Raw genomic sequence first — 14,807 nt, 5'->3', positions numbered from 1 at the left:
GATGACATTTTCATCAGTCAACTATTTTCCAACAGGGTATACACATACATATATATATATATTCATACATACATGTATATAACATTAGTAGATAGCCCATTTATCATACTTAAAAATCTTCGCAACACTTCCCTATCACTTCTCAATTTGACGAAGCAGCGCAAGAATAAAATTCTTAATAAAAAATAATATTATTTAATTGTTTACTTATCTCGCATATTGCTCAAAATAGAATTAAAGAAATACTGGTTCCTCGTTAATTTTTTGTTTTTGATTTCAGTTTCATTTAAAAACCAAATACTACGGGTACTAGAATACTCTGAGGCTAGGCAATTGTCCAACCATGGTTAATGGTAGCTACAATGTTGCAATGCAAGGCCGCCCAGAGCCAGCTGATAATTTCCAGAAATCGGATACTCTACCAGGACCAAAAGACTTTGAGGCTAAAACACAGAAGTAAGCTAAATTTTTTACAAACACGACCACATACACATAGTTCCATATTTCTAATATGTAATTATTTGTGTATTTTCAGCGGCACGAGCGATTCACAAATAATATACCCATATTTGGAGCTGGTGAGTATTCTGTCTAAAAAGAAACTATGAAGCGAAATAAAAATGTTAAGGAATTTTTTTTTAATTTTTCATTGGGCATTGATGTCAACGTAAAAGAGGTACAGTAGGTGCTTTCACCTATCCAGTCCAGTAAGGTTTATTCAGCAGCGAAATTCCTGAGAATTTTGAAGATTTTCTCTCATCGAGAGACGCTTGCAAATGTTTACATGAACGTAAATTTGCAGAAACTTGCAATTTTCACTGCCAGCTGGGGTCAATGGTTGCATTTCAAACTTGAAAAATGTTTACAGAACATTTAAAATTCTTTCGGGTGGACAAAAAAGTAGGATCTATGTGTATAAATATTTCCTCGTATTCTGACCTTCGTGAACATACGCTTCACTTTTTTCGTCATAGTAACTAACGGGTTTCATATATCGATTATGATTGCAACTGCACTCCAATTACGAGTACAGCCTTTTAACCTACTTGGGTTATCTGATTTTGTGATTATATTTGTTACACCGATAAAAAGCATATATTTAATAGGTTGAGCCAGGGGCGAACCCAGGTAGGGGTTTTGGGGGTCCCAGCCGCTCCCCTGGGTACCCTTTCTTACGAAACTCGTCAGCCAGGCAGTTTCCCTTATTGTCATAGCGACAATACATATTTTGACGTAGAATACGTCTTACGTTTCGATATGGAGGCTATGCTCAAATGTTTTATGAAGTTGTAATTTTTAGAGCTTTGCGAAAACGCTTATTGCATGAGAACTAATAAAGCGATTTGAAAGAAACGTGTGGCGTTTGAAAGATATAATTCCAAACCTAACGACACATTCATTTTTGTAAGTAACCAATTCGGTTTTTGTCGTAGAATTAACGGTAAATATTGGCTTATTTCGGGGTCAATTTTGAGCCTTGGGGGTTCTAGCAACTTACGATTTGCAGGTTAAACTTTCATTTTCGGGATATAGGTTCTTTGGAGCAATAGAAATATTATCGTGTATTATCGTATATTGAGCATTTTAATGCATTCCATACAAAATCACTTCCTCATCACTTTAAAAAACGTCCATGAGCTGGAAGTGGGGGAAGGAGACAAAAAGTGTGTGTGTGTGTGTGTGTGTGTAGGTATTTCGGCTTTTGAATAACAGATGGCGCAATATTTATAAAAAGCAAAGGTGAATGGGAATATGTAGATGAAGAATATGAAAGACATTAAAGTAAAAACAATGATAAATATAAAGAAAAATATGAGGATGAGGATACCGATAAAAGTAGAGAGGAAGATAGAGAATGAAAGATTAAAATAAAGGTAATTATAGGGAAAAGGATATAGACAGAGACTCAATCTGGGGACTATTTCCGGATTTTTGAGATTTTCGGAATTCTCGGGACTCATCGATATAATAATCGATATTTTGTCGGTTTTGTTATCGATATTTTTTATTGATTTTGGTATCGAAATTTTTATCGATATTTTTATTGAATTTGCTATCGATATTTTCGAAACTTATCGATATAATAAACGATATTTTTTATCGATTTTAATCGATTTTGTAATCGCTAAGGAAGGCAGGATTTAGAGTTTAGGATTCCGCTTAAATATTTATGCATGTATTTTAAAAGGAATTTACTGAGGACAGTGGCGGATCCAGCGGGGGGTTTTGGGGGTTAAACTACGTGTCAGTCAGTGGCCGACCCATGGGCGGTGTTTTAATATGGCGCATATGTATGTATAATATGGCGTCTATGTATTAAAACACCTACCGTGGGTCCGCCACTGACTGACACGTAGTTTAACCCCGAAAACCCCCCGCTGGATCCGCCACTGGCTGAGGATTTTCATTTTCATCCAGCGTTTTAATAGATTTCCCTGCAGAAAAAGGATAAACAACATGTACAGGAGGAAACTTATTTTCTTTCCTGCTCACCGGATAGTTCCCTATATCTATTTACATACTATGTACATACATATATGTATTCCTTTACACTTATTTTTTTTTCAGTTTCGCTATGCGACATTATGGGATCGTTTGCTTGTAGTTTTTGGTGCTGTTGTGGCATCTCTAGCTGCACTTAGTTCACCATACAATATAATCATCTACGCCGAGCTAACAACGCTGCTCATAGATCGCAACGTTGGCAATGGCACGTCTACACCAGCACCGATTTTGAGTGCCTTCGGCGGCGGTAGGAAGCTGTAAGTGGAAAGGCTATCGTTTTTAACATAAATACAAATGTCGCTAATATTATTTATTTGTTTTGCTAATTTAGTACGAATGCGAGTCATGCGGAGAATATGCTAGCAATCAAGGAGGATGCGTTGGCTTATGGATTAGCTACGCTCGTTGGGTGTGTAGTGGAGTTGATACTTTTGGCGCTGGCGGTCGATATGCTCAATAAAGTTGCACTTAGACAGGTTTGTACAACATTGGTAAATCTGTGAAAAGAAATTTGAATAGCATAAAATTCGTATATATATTTTTTTTAATGCAGATAGCGAAAATTCGAAAACTTTTCTTGGAATCCATTTTACGTCAGGATATGTCTTGGTATGACACGTCTTCCGGCAATACGTTCGCCAATAAGATGACTGAGTATGTTTGACACACCACTCACACAGCAGATTTTCAATAATTTTTTTTTTCCTAAATATAGAGACTTGGATAAAATGAAAGAGGGAATCGGCGAAAAAGTCGCAATATTCGTTTTCCTCATTATGACCTTCGTAACAGGAATTATTTTCTCTTTCGTCTATGGTTGGCTTTTAACATTGGTGGTACTCACCTGTTGTCCGTTTATTATCATTTCTACTGCCTATGTTGCAAAAATCCAAAGCACATTCACACAAAAGGAATTGAAAGCTTACTCAAATGCCGGTGCGGTCGCCGAGGAGGTCTTCTCGGGCATACGAACCGTCTTCGCATTTAGTGGTGAACGCAAGGAGACTGAACGTTTCGCCAAGTTGTTGGTGCCTGCTGATGTGATGGGACGCAAGAAGGGACTATACTCCGGTATTGGCGCCGGCCTTATGTGGTTCATTATTTATATCGCCTATGCAGTAGCTATTTGGTACGGCATACAACTGATATTGAAGTATCGATATGAGGACGAAAAGCTGTACACTGCTGGCTCATTGGTCATAGTGCTCTTCAGCATAATAATGGGCGCACAGAATTTGGGTTTCTCGCTGCCGCATGTAGAATCGTTCGCAACGGCACAAGGCGCTGCACAGAATGTCTTTTCCACCATTGATCGTGCATCGGAAATTGATCCGTTGAATGAGAGCGGCGCCAAGTTGGAAAAAGTTGTGGGGAACATAAATTTTGAGAACTTACATTTCAATTATCCGGCGCGGCCTGATGTACAGGTGCTCAAGGGCTTCTCATTGCAAGTGCCAGCAGGTCAAACGGTTGCGTTGGTTGGTCCTTCTGGCTGTGGCAAGTCAACAACACTCCAACTATTGCAGCGCTTCTACGATGCACCCACCGGCTGTGTGCGTTTGGATGGTCGCGATCTACGCGAACTCAATGTTGGCTGGCTGCGCTCACAGATTGGTGTTGTCGGGCAGGAACCAGTGCTGTTTGCCACAACCATACGCGAAAATATACTTCACGGTAAACCCACTGCAACGCAAGAGGAAATCGAGCAGGCCGCGCGCATGGCTAATTGCCACGACTTCATAGTGAAGCTGCCAAACGGTTACGACACTATGGTCGGTGAACGTGGCGCACAGATGTCCGGTGGCCAGAAGCAACGCATAGCCATTGCACGTGCACTCATACGTAACCCGAAGATACTGCTCTTGGATGAAGCGACTTCGGCTTTAGATCCCACATCTGAGCGCCGAGTGCAAGACGCACTCGATGTAGCGAGCCAAGGACGCACCACGCTGGTGGTTTCACATCGACTCTCAACAGTGACAAATGCCGACTTGATAGTGTTCGTAAAGGATGGTGTTGTAGCCGAGCAGGGTACGCATGAGGAACTAATGCGCGCGGAAGGGCTGTACTGCAAGCTGGTGATGATCTCCAAGCGCAAAGAAGAGGAAGAGGCATTGGCGAACACCTCGAATGCTGTGCGCCAGCGTAAACAACAATTGGCTGTGCCAGATGATTCAGACGACGAGGGTGACTCAAGCTTTGATGAAGCAGATGCCGACAGTGTGGTAAGCCGAAGTAAGTGGCACTATAACGATTCGTGCGAGCGACGAAATACCCACTAATTTTAATATTCTTTCCACAGAGAAGACGAAAAGGAAGACGATTAAAGCCGAGAAACACAAAATCACTTTTGCACAGCTGATGAAAATGAATGCGCCTGAGTGGCGCTACATTCTGGTCGGCTGCATAGCGGCCATGCTGCACGGTGCTACATTCCCCGTATGGGCGGTGCTCTTTGGTGACTTCTTTGGCGTAAGTCGGGCTGATATTGACTACCACAAATTCAAATTTTTAAGTCTTCTATGTTCCACTTTTAGATCTTATCCGATCCGGATGATGACTATATCACCAAACAATCGATTTTATTTGCTATTCTGTTCATCGTTATCGGTATAATTGCTGGCATTGGCTCACTTCTACAAACTTACATGTTCAGCACTGCGGGCGTGAAAATGACATCTCGCCTGCGCCAAGATGCTTTCAAGGCGATAATCGGCCAGGAAGTCGGCTACTTTGATGACGAACGTAATTCAGTGGGCGCACTGTGTGCTCGCCTTGCTGGCGATTGCTCGAACGTACAGGGTGCAACAGGTTCACGCATCGGTATTATTGTGCAAGCGATTTCCACGCTCGCCGTCGGCATGGTACTCTCATTTACCTACTCGTGGAATTTGACTTTGGTCACTTTGGTGATGGTGCCGTTTGTGTGCGCATCCATACTCTTCGAAGCCCGCTTCATGGAGGCAAGTACGCAGGCGGAGAGGTTGGCCATTGAAGACGCGTCACGTGTAGCAGTGGAGGCAATTGCCAATATACGCACGGTGGCTAGTTTGGGACAGGAGCGCGCTGTGCTTGCGCGTTATTGCGAACAAGTAGATAAAGCGGATGAGGCATGTCGCAACAAGGTGCGCTTTCGTGGTGTGGTTTATGGCTTGGGACAGACGGCACCCTTCTTGGCCTATGGTGTTTCGCTGTATTATGGTGGTTACTTAGTAGCCAATGAGGGATTACCTTATGAAACTATTGTAAAGTAAGAAAAATTCCCAATGAATTGATAGCTGTTGACTTTGCTAGATAACACTCTCTACTTTAGGGTTTCCGAAGGTCTCATATTCGGCTCGTGGATGCTTGGCCAGGCGTTATCGTATGCGCCAAATGTAAGCGCTGCCGTACTCTCAGCGGGACGTCTACTGAAACTGTTCCAGCGTGTGCCCGCTATATACAATCCAGCTGACAAACCTTATAACACACCAGTGGTGAGTATTCCTTCAGCCAATGGGGTTTCGCTAACTAACGAGCAACGTTTTCCGTTCACATTTAAGAAATCCGAAGGTGACATTACCTACGAAGACGTCGATTTTCACTATCCTAACCGCAAAGGCATACCCATTCTACAGAATCTTAATTTAACCATCAAAGGTGGCACTACTGTAGCCTTAGTAGGACCTTCCGGTTCCGGCAAATCCACTTGCGTGCAGCTACTTTTGCGCTACTACGATCCCGTTAGGGGTAAAGTCAATCTCAGCGGTGTGCCAACTACAGAGTTCTCACTCGATATGCTGCGCTGCAGTATGGGCCTAGTCTCACAAGAACCTGTTTTATTCGACCGCTCGATTGCCGAGAACATCGCATACGGCAACAACTTCCGCGATGATATTCCAATGGCGGAAATAATTGAAGCGGCCAAGAAATCAAACATTCATCAGTTCATCGCCTCTCTGCCGCACGGCTATAATACTCGCCTGGGTAGCAAAGGCGCACAACTCTCGGGTGGACAAAAGCAACGCATTGCCATTGCACGTGCAATGGTACGCAATCCCAATATACTGATATTGGATGAGGCTACATCGGCATTGGATATGGAAAGCGAGAAAGTGGTGCAGGAGGCATTGGATGTAGCACGCAGCGGTCGTACTTGTCTCACAATAGCACATCGGCTGACCACAGTGCGCGATGCCGATCTGATTTGTGTGCTGAAGAAAGGTGTGGTGGTTGAGAAGGGCACTCATGAGGAGTTGATGGCGCTGAATGGCATATATGCGGAACTGTATATGATGCAGCAGGTCGCCTAAGCCGGTCAAGTTTTCGTTTCTCTTGTTACATATTTATAGGGTGTACATATATGTATCAGTAGATAAATTTTTAAATCGAATTTAAACATTAACTTATTGTAATAATAAATGTTTAACTATTTAATTAACTTAGATCCTAGCTGTGTGTACAACTTTAAATAAGGCTCAAAGTCGGCTGTCCGTCATTGCACCAGGATTGGCGAGCGCATTCTTACGTTCCTGTATGGCGCAAGTAAGTTTGCGAAATGGGCCCAGGGGCAGTGCTAGGGACTTCAAGTCCGCCTCTGTTAGCAGTATCAAAGTATCCAAATCGATTTGTTGCTTCTGGAAGCTGAAAAAGCAAAAATATGAACTACACTTCTAAGCCCTTTTCGTAAGCTTTTCAAACACTTACACAGCCAAATACTCATCCAGGCCCCAGGCGGTGAGAAAGCGCGCTATTGGCGTCCCTGCATTTTCCTGCTCATCATCACTGTACCCATCTGCGCCTTCCGAATCTGAATCAGATATATTGAGGAAAGACCTTTGTTTATTGTTACGCGCTTTCGCCGCTGTTGTTGTCGCGCTTTGTCGGCCGGTTACCGTTCCGGCACCTGTAATGCCTGCTGTTTCCATGTCTGGTTGCAGTTGACTCAGCGCTGCTGTCACCGAACGTCGAAATGCTATGCTACCCAACATTGGACGATCGAAAAGTCCCGCTGGGCGTTGCATTGCGAACTCTTCACCAAGTCGGCCAGTGGATGTACGCGAATCGCCTAGTATGTCTGGTTGTGAGAAAGAACGCGAGAGCGCACCATACCCTAGCTTGATGGTTTCACGTTCTCGATCGCTGCTCGGCTCGTCGACTTCGAAAACATCACTGATTTTGCCGCGCTTGCTACTCTCTTCGTTCGAGCTGAATGTACCCACATATAAAACCTCCGAGTCGCGCTGTACGCCCACGAGAGAGGTTACAGTGCGTTTGCCGTCCGGCTCGATGCCACCGATCTTAAATCCGGTCTCTTCGCCTTTATTGGAGTGCTGCTGTAATAGGTGTTGACCGCGCAACTTCTTCTGTACAGTGCCAGCGCGACTCGCAATCGAACCCATGCTGCCGCCACTGCCACTGCCTGGTGATACGAGCTCGCTGAATTTGGTGGCTGTGCTGCCGCTGCTGATGCTGGGACATGGCGCTGCAGCAGGCGCCGTTTCCCTTGAAGGTTTGTGCAGATTGCCCTGGCTTGACCAAATCTTTTGTTTCAGTGTTGACAGCATATTCGACTTATTGGTATTGAGTGTGGCAGCCATTGCTTTGTTGCTCACATCGACTTGCTCGCTTTCAAGCTTCTGTTGGCGTTTCATGTACTCGCGCATGCGTTTCTCACAATTTTTTTCTGCCACTTCACGCATAGCTTTTGCCTTTTTTCTGTTGTGAAAATTGGGAAAATTAGATATGTTTTTAAGTATATGTATGTATGTATGTAAGTATGTAGGTGGGAGTATGCCCAAGTAAAAATTCTTACTTCTCATTAGTCTCGAAATTCGCTGTGGCGCTATCCAAATAGCGCAAAATGTCATCGCGATTATTAATGGCAGCCAAATCTTTGGCACTGTGCCGATCAATGTCCAGTGCATAGATATTCACGCCGAATTTTACAAGGAAATCGACGCAGTGTAGGTGACCCTTGGCTGAGGCCAAGTGCAGCGCGGTATTGCCGAATTGGTCACATTTGTCTGGATCGCCACTGTAATAAGCAAGAGATATTTGCATGAAATTATCAAATTGTCATCATATTGGTATGTACATACATATATTGTAATATAGTAGGGATCAGTGTAAGTCTAAGTATATTACCCTCTTCCACAGAGCAAGCGCAATGCATCTAAACGTCCCTCGAAAGCAGCCCAGAGTACAGGTGTCATGGAGTCGTCATCTTTGGCATTGGCGTCCTTGCGTGAGGCCTCCTTTAGCACATCGAGTAGGCCATCTTTTGCGGCTCTGGAAATGAAGAAAAATATAGGAACCATTGTAGAAAAAATCCAATAATTTGCATAGTACAAACAGTTATTTATTGAAAACTGTAACTAATTTTATACTTCGGCAGTTGTTTTGAAGTTCAAAATAAGATTCTAGAGAGTAATCTACCGACTTTCGCACCAAACTGAATTATGTTGAAAATGAGTTGGGGCCTTTCAATATTAAGGTAAAGACATGTAAGTTGGAAAATTTGAAAGAATGCAATCAGGTTTTTCGATTTTTCAGAGGAGTGCACATATATTTTTCGAAGCTTCCACAGACCAACTCCAAACCCCGCCTACAAGCGGCAAAAAAAATTATTTTTAGAAAAAGCACTTAAAGAAAAATAATAATAATAAAATTTGAAAAAAAAACGAGTTTAAGGAAAAATAAAAAATTTTGTTCTTATCTTTTCATTAAGTAAAATAAGGTTTTTTGTCGACTTCAAAACAGGAAGGGGTTCTCATTTCGTAGTGTGTTTTTTCAATTGTAGGCTAAGAGTCACGAAAGCATTCTTTTAAATTTGAGAGATTATGTTGACTTAAATAGCTTCGTTCGAATGCGGCTTATTGGCAAAGACCTGCGACATCAAAAAAAAAAAACAAACAAGGAAGAGCAGCGCTGTCTTCGGCTATTTTACTTCAACAGATTACTTCATTTGAAAAAAAATTGTATATTCACTGCATATATACTATAGATATTGGAGTTACACACTATATAAAAAATCATATCTAAACAGGTGCCTACATAAAGTAGTAGGTAAAGGAGATAAAGCTTATATAGCACCGATTTTTATGAATTACTCAGTAGACTTTGTATGATTATTTAGAAATTAGCTCACGAAATTTCACGGTTTTAGCTGTTAAAGTAAAGCTTTTACAGTAAAACCCCATATATGAACAATCAGTTGTATGGTAATTGGTTATCTTTGTCACTTTTATTGTAAACTTTCTGTTCATAATGTGTGAAAATAGTGCGTAATTTCATGTTCCTAGTTGTATAAATGGATAAGTTATAACAAAAAATCTGATATCTGAACAATCAGTTGTTCCGACAAATTAATAATAAATTTAAAAAAGACACTATATGCAAATGCAAAATATGCCATTATGAGCCATGAGACAGTACGATATTCTTAAAACAACGCGCAATCGACAAATCTGTTTCTTAAGCCACACTTGGGTTTGAAATCTTCACCAAGCGCCTCTGTTTTTGTGACTTTTCGCGTTCACGTAAAAAAAAAATTATAGCTGAACGCAAAATTTGCTAAAACTTGCAGCCTTCGAAACACGTTTTGGAATCGAAAAACCTTTTTAAAATACAAATTAATTATATCGGAAGGAATGAAATATTTTTCTCAAAAAAAAAAGAGAATATCCTCCAAACACCCATCCTTGATCAAAATAAAACGGTTGATATCTACATATGTACACACATTTATGTAGATGCTACAAATGTACATTTAAAATTGTCTGGATTCCCGACCATAAGAATATAGAAGGTAACGCGAGAGCAGACGTATTGGCTAAGGCGGCAGCTTGTCTAGATGAATCGGTAGCGATGGTACTGTGTTATTCCCACAGATAAATATAAACATAAATCCACTTGAACTTTCGGGAACTATCTGGCAAGGAGGAGGTAATCAGAGATCCAGACTTGCAAGATATCACCTGAGCTTTGGCCTGACTTGAGCAGGAAAAGAACAGCAAAGTTGCTAAGAAGGTCAAGACTAGTACATAGTACGAGTATGATTGTAGCATGCTAGTAGATTAGGACTTTCAAGCAACAGAATATGCCGCAGCGTGTAAAGAATATTTAGTTTCCTGTGCGAATGCCCAGGTCTGATTTTCAAAATATATAAAACGTTCGGGAAGCATTTAGCGGATTTATCTAGTGCTAATATATGTATGCGATATGCACAAATTCCTGAACGGTCCAGAATGATTTGATTAAACTGAATAAATGATGGCGCTATACAACCAACCAACGAATAACAAATATGAGCCAGTGTTTTGTGGACACTTTTTAATGCATTTATGCAGCCCTCTACTCCATACATATAAAAGACTAAAGCAACAAACTTGGCCAGTAAATATTCGTAGAAAAATTTTGTATGTAGTTTGTAAAATTTCTATTCAGATCTTATCTGTCGAATGTAGAACTAGTTGGGAGCTATCAAAAAAGAGATTCAGCGTGGGGGGCTTGTTTACTGTACATGGATATGTGTTTGGCGGCTTTTTCGTTCAAATACGCTTTAATTCTGTACTTCGCAGATGCCTTTCCATAGCTTGGTAAAACAAAACAAAAATGTGTGTTAACATTTTAACATCTTGGGATCTTATAGAATCTAACCAATAACAGCAAGTACCTCTGGAAACTCAGCTACAGCCAAAGGTATGTAAACGTACATTTCTTAAAATCATTAAAAAAAAAATTTATTTCAAATTTAAAGCACATTTCTTTGAAAATAATTAAAAATCGCACACACCGAAGAACCAAAAAAGATTGAAAATCATGATACTTTTTCTTTCGTCTGTCGATTTTAGAAGTAGGGGGCAATTGACACTTTCTAAGACATCGCCATGTTAAATTCGCCAGTTGTTTGCATGCAATAGATATTTATCGCGAACCAGTACTGAGTCTAAATGTACTAGAAGCGCACCAGTTCCGAACTAGAGATTTTCCCCTCAGGGCTACTACACTGATTTCAATGAAATTTTAGATTATTACAGGGAAGAACACATAGAATGTTTACATTTTATTGTAATGGCTAAATTAATAGGAACATATAGGAGTCCTATATTAGGACATTATTTCTATATGTATATCAATATATATAGTATGTAAAAGTGTTAAGTTCGTTTGTTCGCCAAGCAAAAACTCGAAAACGGCTTTACCGATTTGAAATTCTTTATTTTGTTCGCCATAATTCCCGGCTGGTTTGAAAATAAAAAATCTTAGAGTTGCCACCAGTTTAAAAATTTTAGTTTGAGGAGGCTTGGCACCCGTTTAAAAAATTAATTTAATTTAATTGATAAGAAAATAAAATATTACATTATGGGTATTAAACTAAGGAATTTGAAGAAGGCTTACTTACAGCCTTATTTTTTAGGAGGGTTCCAGGCTATTTAAAAAAGAAATTATTTTTTAATAATAAAATAGTTTATTATTAATTTATTACAATATGATTACCAAAGTAAAGAAGGCTTGCCATCCGAATAAAAGTGAATTCCATTAAATTGATAAGATAAATGAAACATTGCATTGTGGGTATTAAACTAAAGAGATTAAGAAAGTTTGCTGTCGAAAATATTTTTAAGGCGGGCTGCCACCTATTTGAAAAATTTAAATCAATTCAAATGATAAAATGAACTAATTATCACGATATGGGCGTCAAACGAAAGGTATTTGAGAAATAATTGATTTACAGATATTTGCAATTGAGTGGTATGCTATGTAAATATGTAATGAAATTTAAAAGTATTGAAATTACATGAGTTGTTGCAAGGTTGATACCAAATGAAGAGTGTTTGGGAAAGCTTAACTAGGCAGACTTTTTGAAGGGTTGCAGCCTATCTAAAAGTTGAACATTAAAAAATGTTAATGAAAAACGAATTTACAACATATTATCAAATATCTGACATTTTTCGCTGCGCTTTCAAAGTATTTTTGTATATTAAATAATAACGTATAAATATAAAACTCAGCTATGATTTCTTAAAATATTTTTTTAATACTTATTAAGCAGACTTAAGAAAATTTTCTTTACAACGCAGAGTTATTGAACAACCCCCGTGTAAACAAACCACAGGTAAATAGATATGTGTATGTATGAATTCTCGAAAATGCCGGTTTCTAATATATACATACATATGTACATATGTATATACATCGTTGAGAGAAAAAGGCAGGCAAAGTATGAATTTTTTAAATATGCACATTAGGGTGGTGCAAAAATGCATGCGAAGAAGTAAAGTCGGAATTTTCATGCTCTCACTCCCTAGATTGTTATATACCGAAAAAATATACCCTTGTTTTTTTTAAATCAAAAAATATTTAGAGGTCGCTCAAAGCGCCTAAAGTTTTCCATGTATTTTAAATGGGGAAAAAAAAACAAAAACTTTTCGTAGAAATGGTATAGAATAGTTAAAAATCAACATTTTTCTACCAGAAAACTCTGTTTAACTGCAGGAGATTCCCAGTAATAATACCCAATTGTTTATTTAACCATTTTTACATTACAACTATAATTTATAGGTCCGCCAAAAACCCACAAAAACCCCGAAAAACGCAATGGGGCGACCAATAAAAAATCGTTGGTATTAAAAAATGGTTAAATAGATAATTGGATATTATTATTGAAAGTCTCCTTTTCCGATCGAAAAATATTGACTTTCAAAAATTCTATACCATAAAAATACATGGAAAACTTTGAGCGCTTTGAGCGACCTCCAAATATTTTTTTATTTCAAAATAAAAAATAAAGGTATATTTTTTTCGATATAGAACAATCCTAGGGGGTGAGAGCATTACATTTTCGACTTAACTGTTTTTGGACCAGCCTAATGTACATGCATATATTCAATTGTAGATACTCACTTGTGGAATCGATCTGAAGACATGCTTGAACTTTTCTCCGCTTTTTACAAGCTTTTATTATGCTTCAGTCAGATTGCAATGGTAACTATGTATGCAACAAAATTGTTCTATTCACTGATCACGTTTCACGTAAAGCTGACACCATGCACTCTCTGTCGATGTTCAAAATTATAACAACACCGGTAGATATAAATATACTACATAAGTAGATATGTGCATACACATTTTTTCATTTATTCGTATTATTCACTTCAATTCGTTCTCAATATAGTGTTGACCCAATTTACTGTGCGGCTAAAACAGAATACCAAATTGTGTTCTTCAAGTAAGAGGTCACTATTTTAATGACAATTCAAAAAGTATATAAATATACATACATATGTAAACTCTTCTTCTTTTTTCGAGCTAGCTAGCAGTGCGAAACTGTCACCTTTTTTTTTGTGAACCACCCTAATACACATACATAAATGTACGATTTTTTTTTTAATTAGATGAGATGCGAAGCGCGACAATTATTGTTGTTAATGTAATTAAAAGTTCACTCAACTTCATTGGCGGAACAAATGAGGAATGCAAAACAAAATGTAGACATTTTCACATTTACAAACGTACATAAGTACATAAATATGTATGTATTTAAGTATGAAGGAAAAACATGCATATCTATATATACATACATATGAATTTAAAATGGATGATTGAGAAACTATTGCATTTTTCAACAGGAAAACAAACCGCAGCACACTTATGTACATACGTGCATACGCACAAGAAATTACTGATCGAATGCACAAAAATTATACAGCTAAAAACTAAGCCTTTGTTTCTTTTTTTTAAATATTCACTAAATTACTTATAAAAAATATTCGATTGTATGTATATATGTATGTACAGATGTACGGGAAAGCACTACTAAACCAACGTACGAGTATGTACATATGTATGTAGTTAGAAAGCATACTATTTCACGAAAAAAAATAAAACAATTTGTATGAACATAGAAGAGTACATTAACGCACACAGCTGCCACTTCTTTTTAATGCGTCTAAAGCACTCTTTTTATTTATATTTCAAAGCCTGTTTTCTGCCACTTGATGGTAGCGATCGTCAAACCGTTTACGCGATTACTTATTTTCCAGTTGTTGTTAGCGCGGCGAGTGGCAAGCAAAGACTGCAAACACCAACTTCCCACCTGCTTTGAGTAAGTTGGCCATAATTGGTTGTACTATCTGTGAGTGCGCTTTATCAGCTTGGCTTGAGAGGTTGGAGTTGGGAATATTGCAACAAATGAGAGACACCATCAGTTTCAGACACTCAGCACTCTTGTTCATGCGACTCTATTGTATAAAGTTGACTAAATAATTTAAACTAAAGTTAAGCATTTCTGTAGGCGGCCGCTGTGGTGTAGTGGTTAG

General features: G+C 39.0%; 2 protein-coding genes across 5 annotated transcripts; one reads left to right on the top strand and one right to left on the bottom strand.

Annotated features, from left to right (window-relative positions):
• The first annotated feature begins 343 nt into the window (after positions 1-343).
• Positions 344-6,797, top strand: Mdr49 (Multi drug resistance 49). Its single transcript, XM_017620611.1, has 10 exons — positions 344-456; positions 536-578; positions 2,569-2,762; positions 2,837-2,981; positions 3,059-3,159; positions 3,221-4,740; positions 4,808-4,977; positions 5,043-5,755; positions 5,819-5,981; positions 6,048-6,797. Exons 1-10 carry the CDS (start codon positions 344-346, stop codon positions 6,795-6,797), a joined length of 3,912 nt encoding a protein of 1,303 aa, XP_017476100.1.
• A 109-nt stretch (positions 6,798-6,906) lies between these two features.
• Sans (SAM_USH1G_HARP domain-containing protein Sans) lies at positions 6,907-14,347 on the bottom strand. 4 transcript variants are annotated; one of them, XM_017620546.1, is made up of 6 exons: positions 14,319-14,347; positions 13,393-13,678; positions 8,632-8,775; positions 8,300-8,521; positions 7,192-8,202; positions 6,907-7,128 (listed from the first exon to the last, which is right to left on the bottom strand). In XM_017620546.1, the coding sequence occupies exons 2-6, from the start codon at positions 13,413-13,415 to the stop codon at positions 6,963-6,965; spliced, it is 1,566 nt and encodes a 521-aa protein (XP_017476035.1). In that variant the 5' UTR covers positions 13,416-13,678; positions 14,319-14,347; the 3' UTR covers positions 6,907-6,962. The 4 variants fall into 4 exon arrangements, with proteins under 4 accessions (XP_017476035.1, XP_017476026.1, XP_017476021.1 ...); XM_017620537.1 differs by lacking the exon at positions 14,319-14,347 and having other exon boundaries at positions 13,393-13,713; XM_017620532.1 differs by lacking the exons at positions 13,393-13,678; positions 14,319-14,347 and having other exon boundaries at positions 8,632-8,992.
• Between the last annotated feature and the right edge of the window lie 460 nt (positions 14,348-14,807).

Source organism: Rhagoletis zephyria, unplaced genomic scaffold, assembly GCF_001687245.7.
Source record: "Rhagoletis zephyria isolate East Lansing unplaced genomic scaffold, Rhagoletis_zephyria_1.1 Rzeph_scaffold_00039, whole genome shotgun sequence".
Classification (NCBI taxonomy): Eukaryota; Metazoa; Arthropoda; class Insecta; order Diptera; family Tephritidae; genus Rhagoletis; species Rhagoletis zephyria.
The sequence above is the reverse complement of the archived record's forward strand: the minus strand, read 5'-3'. Positions and strand labels throughout refer to the sequence as shown.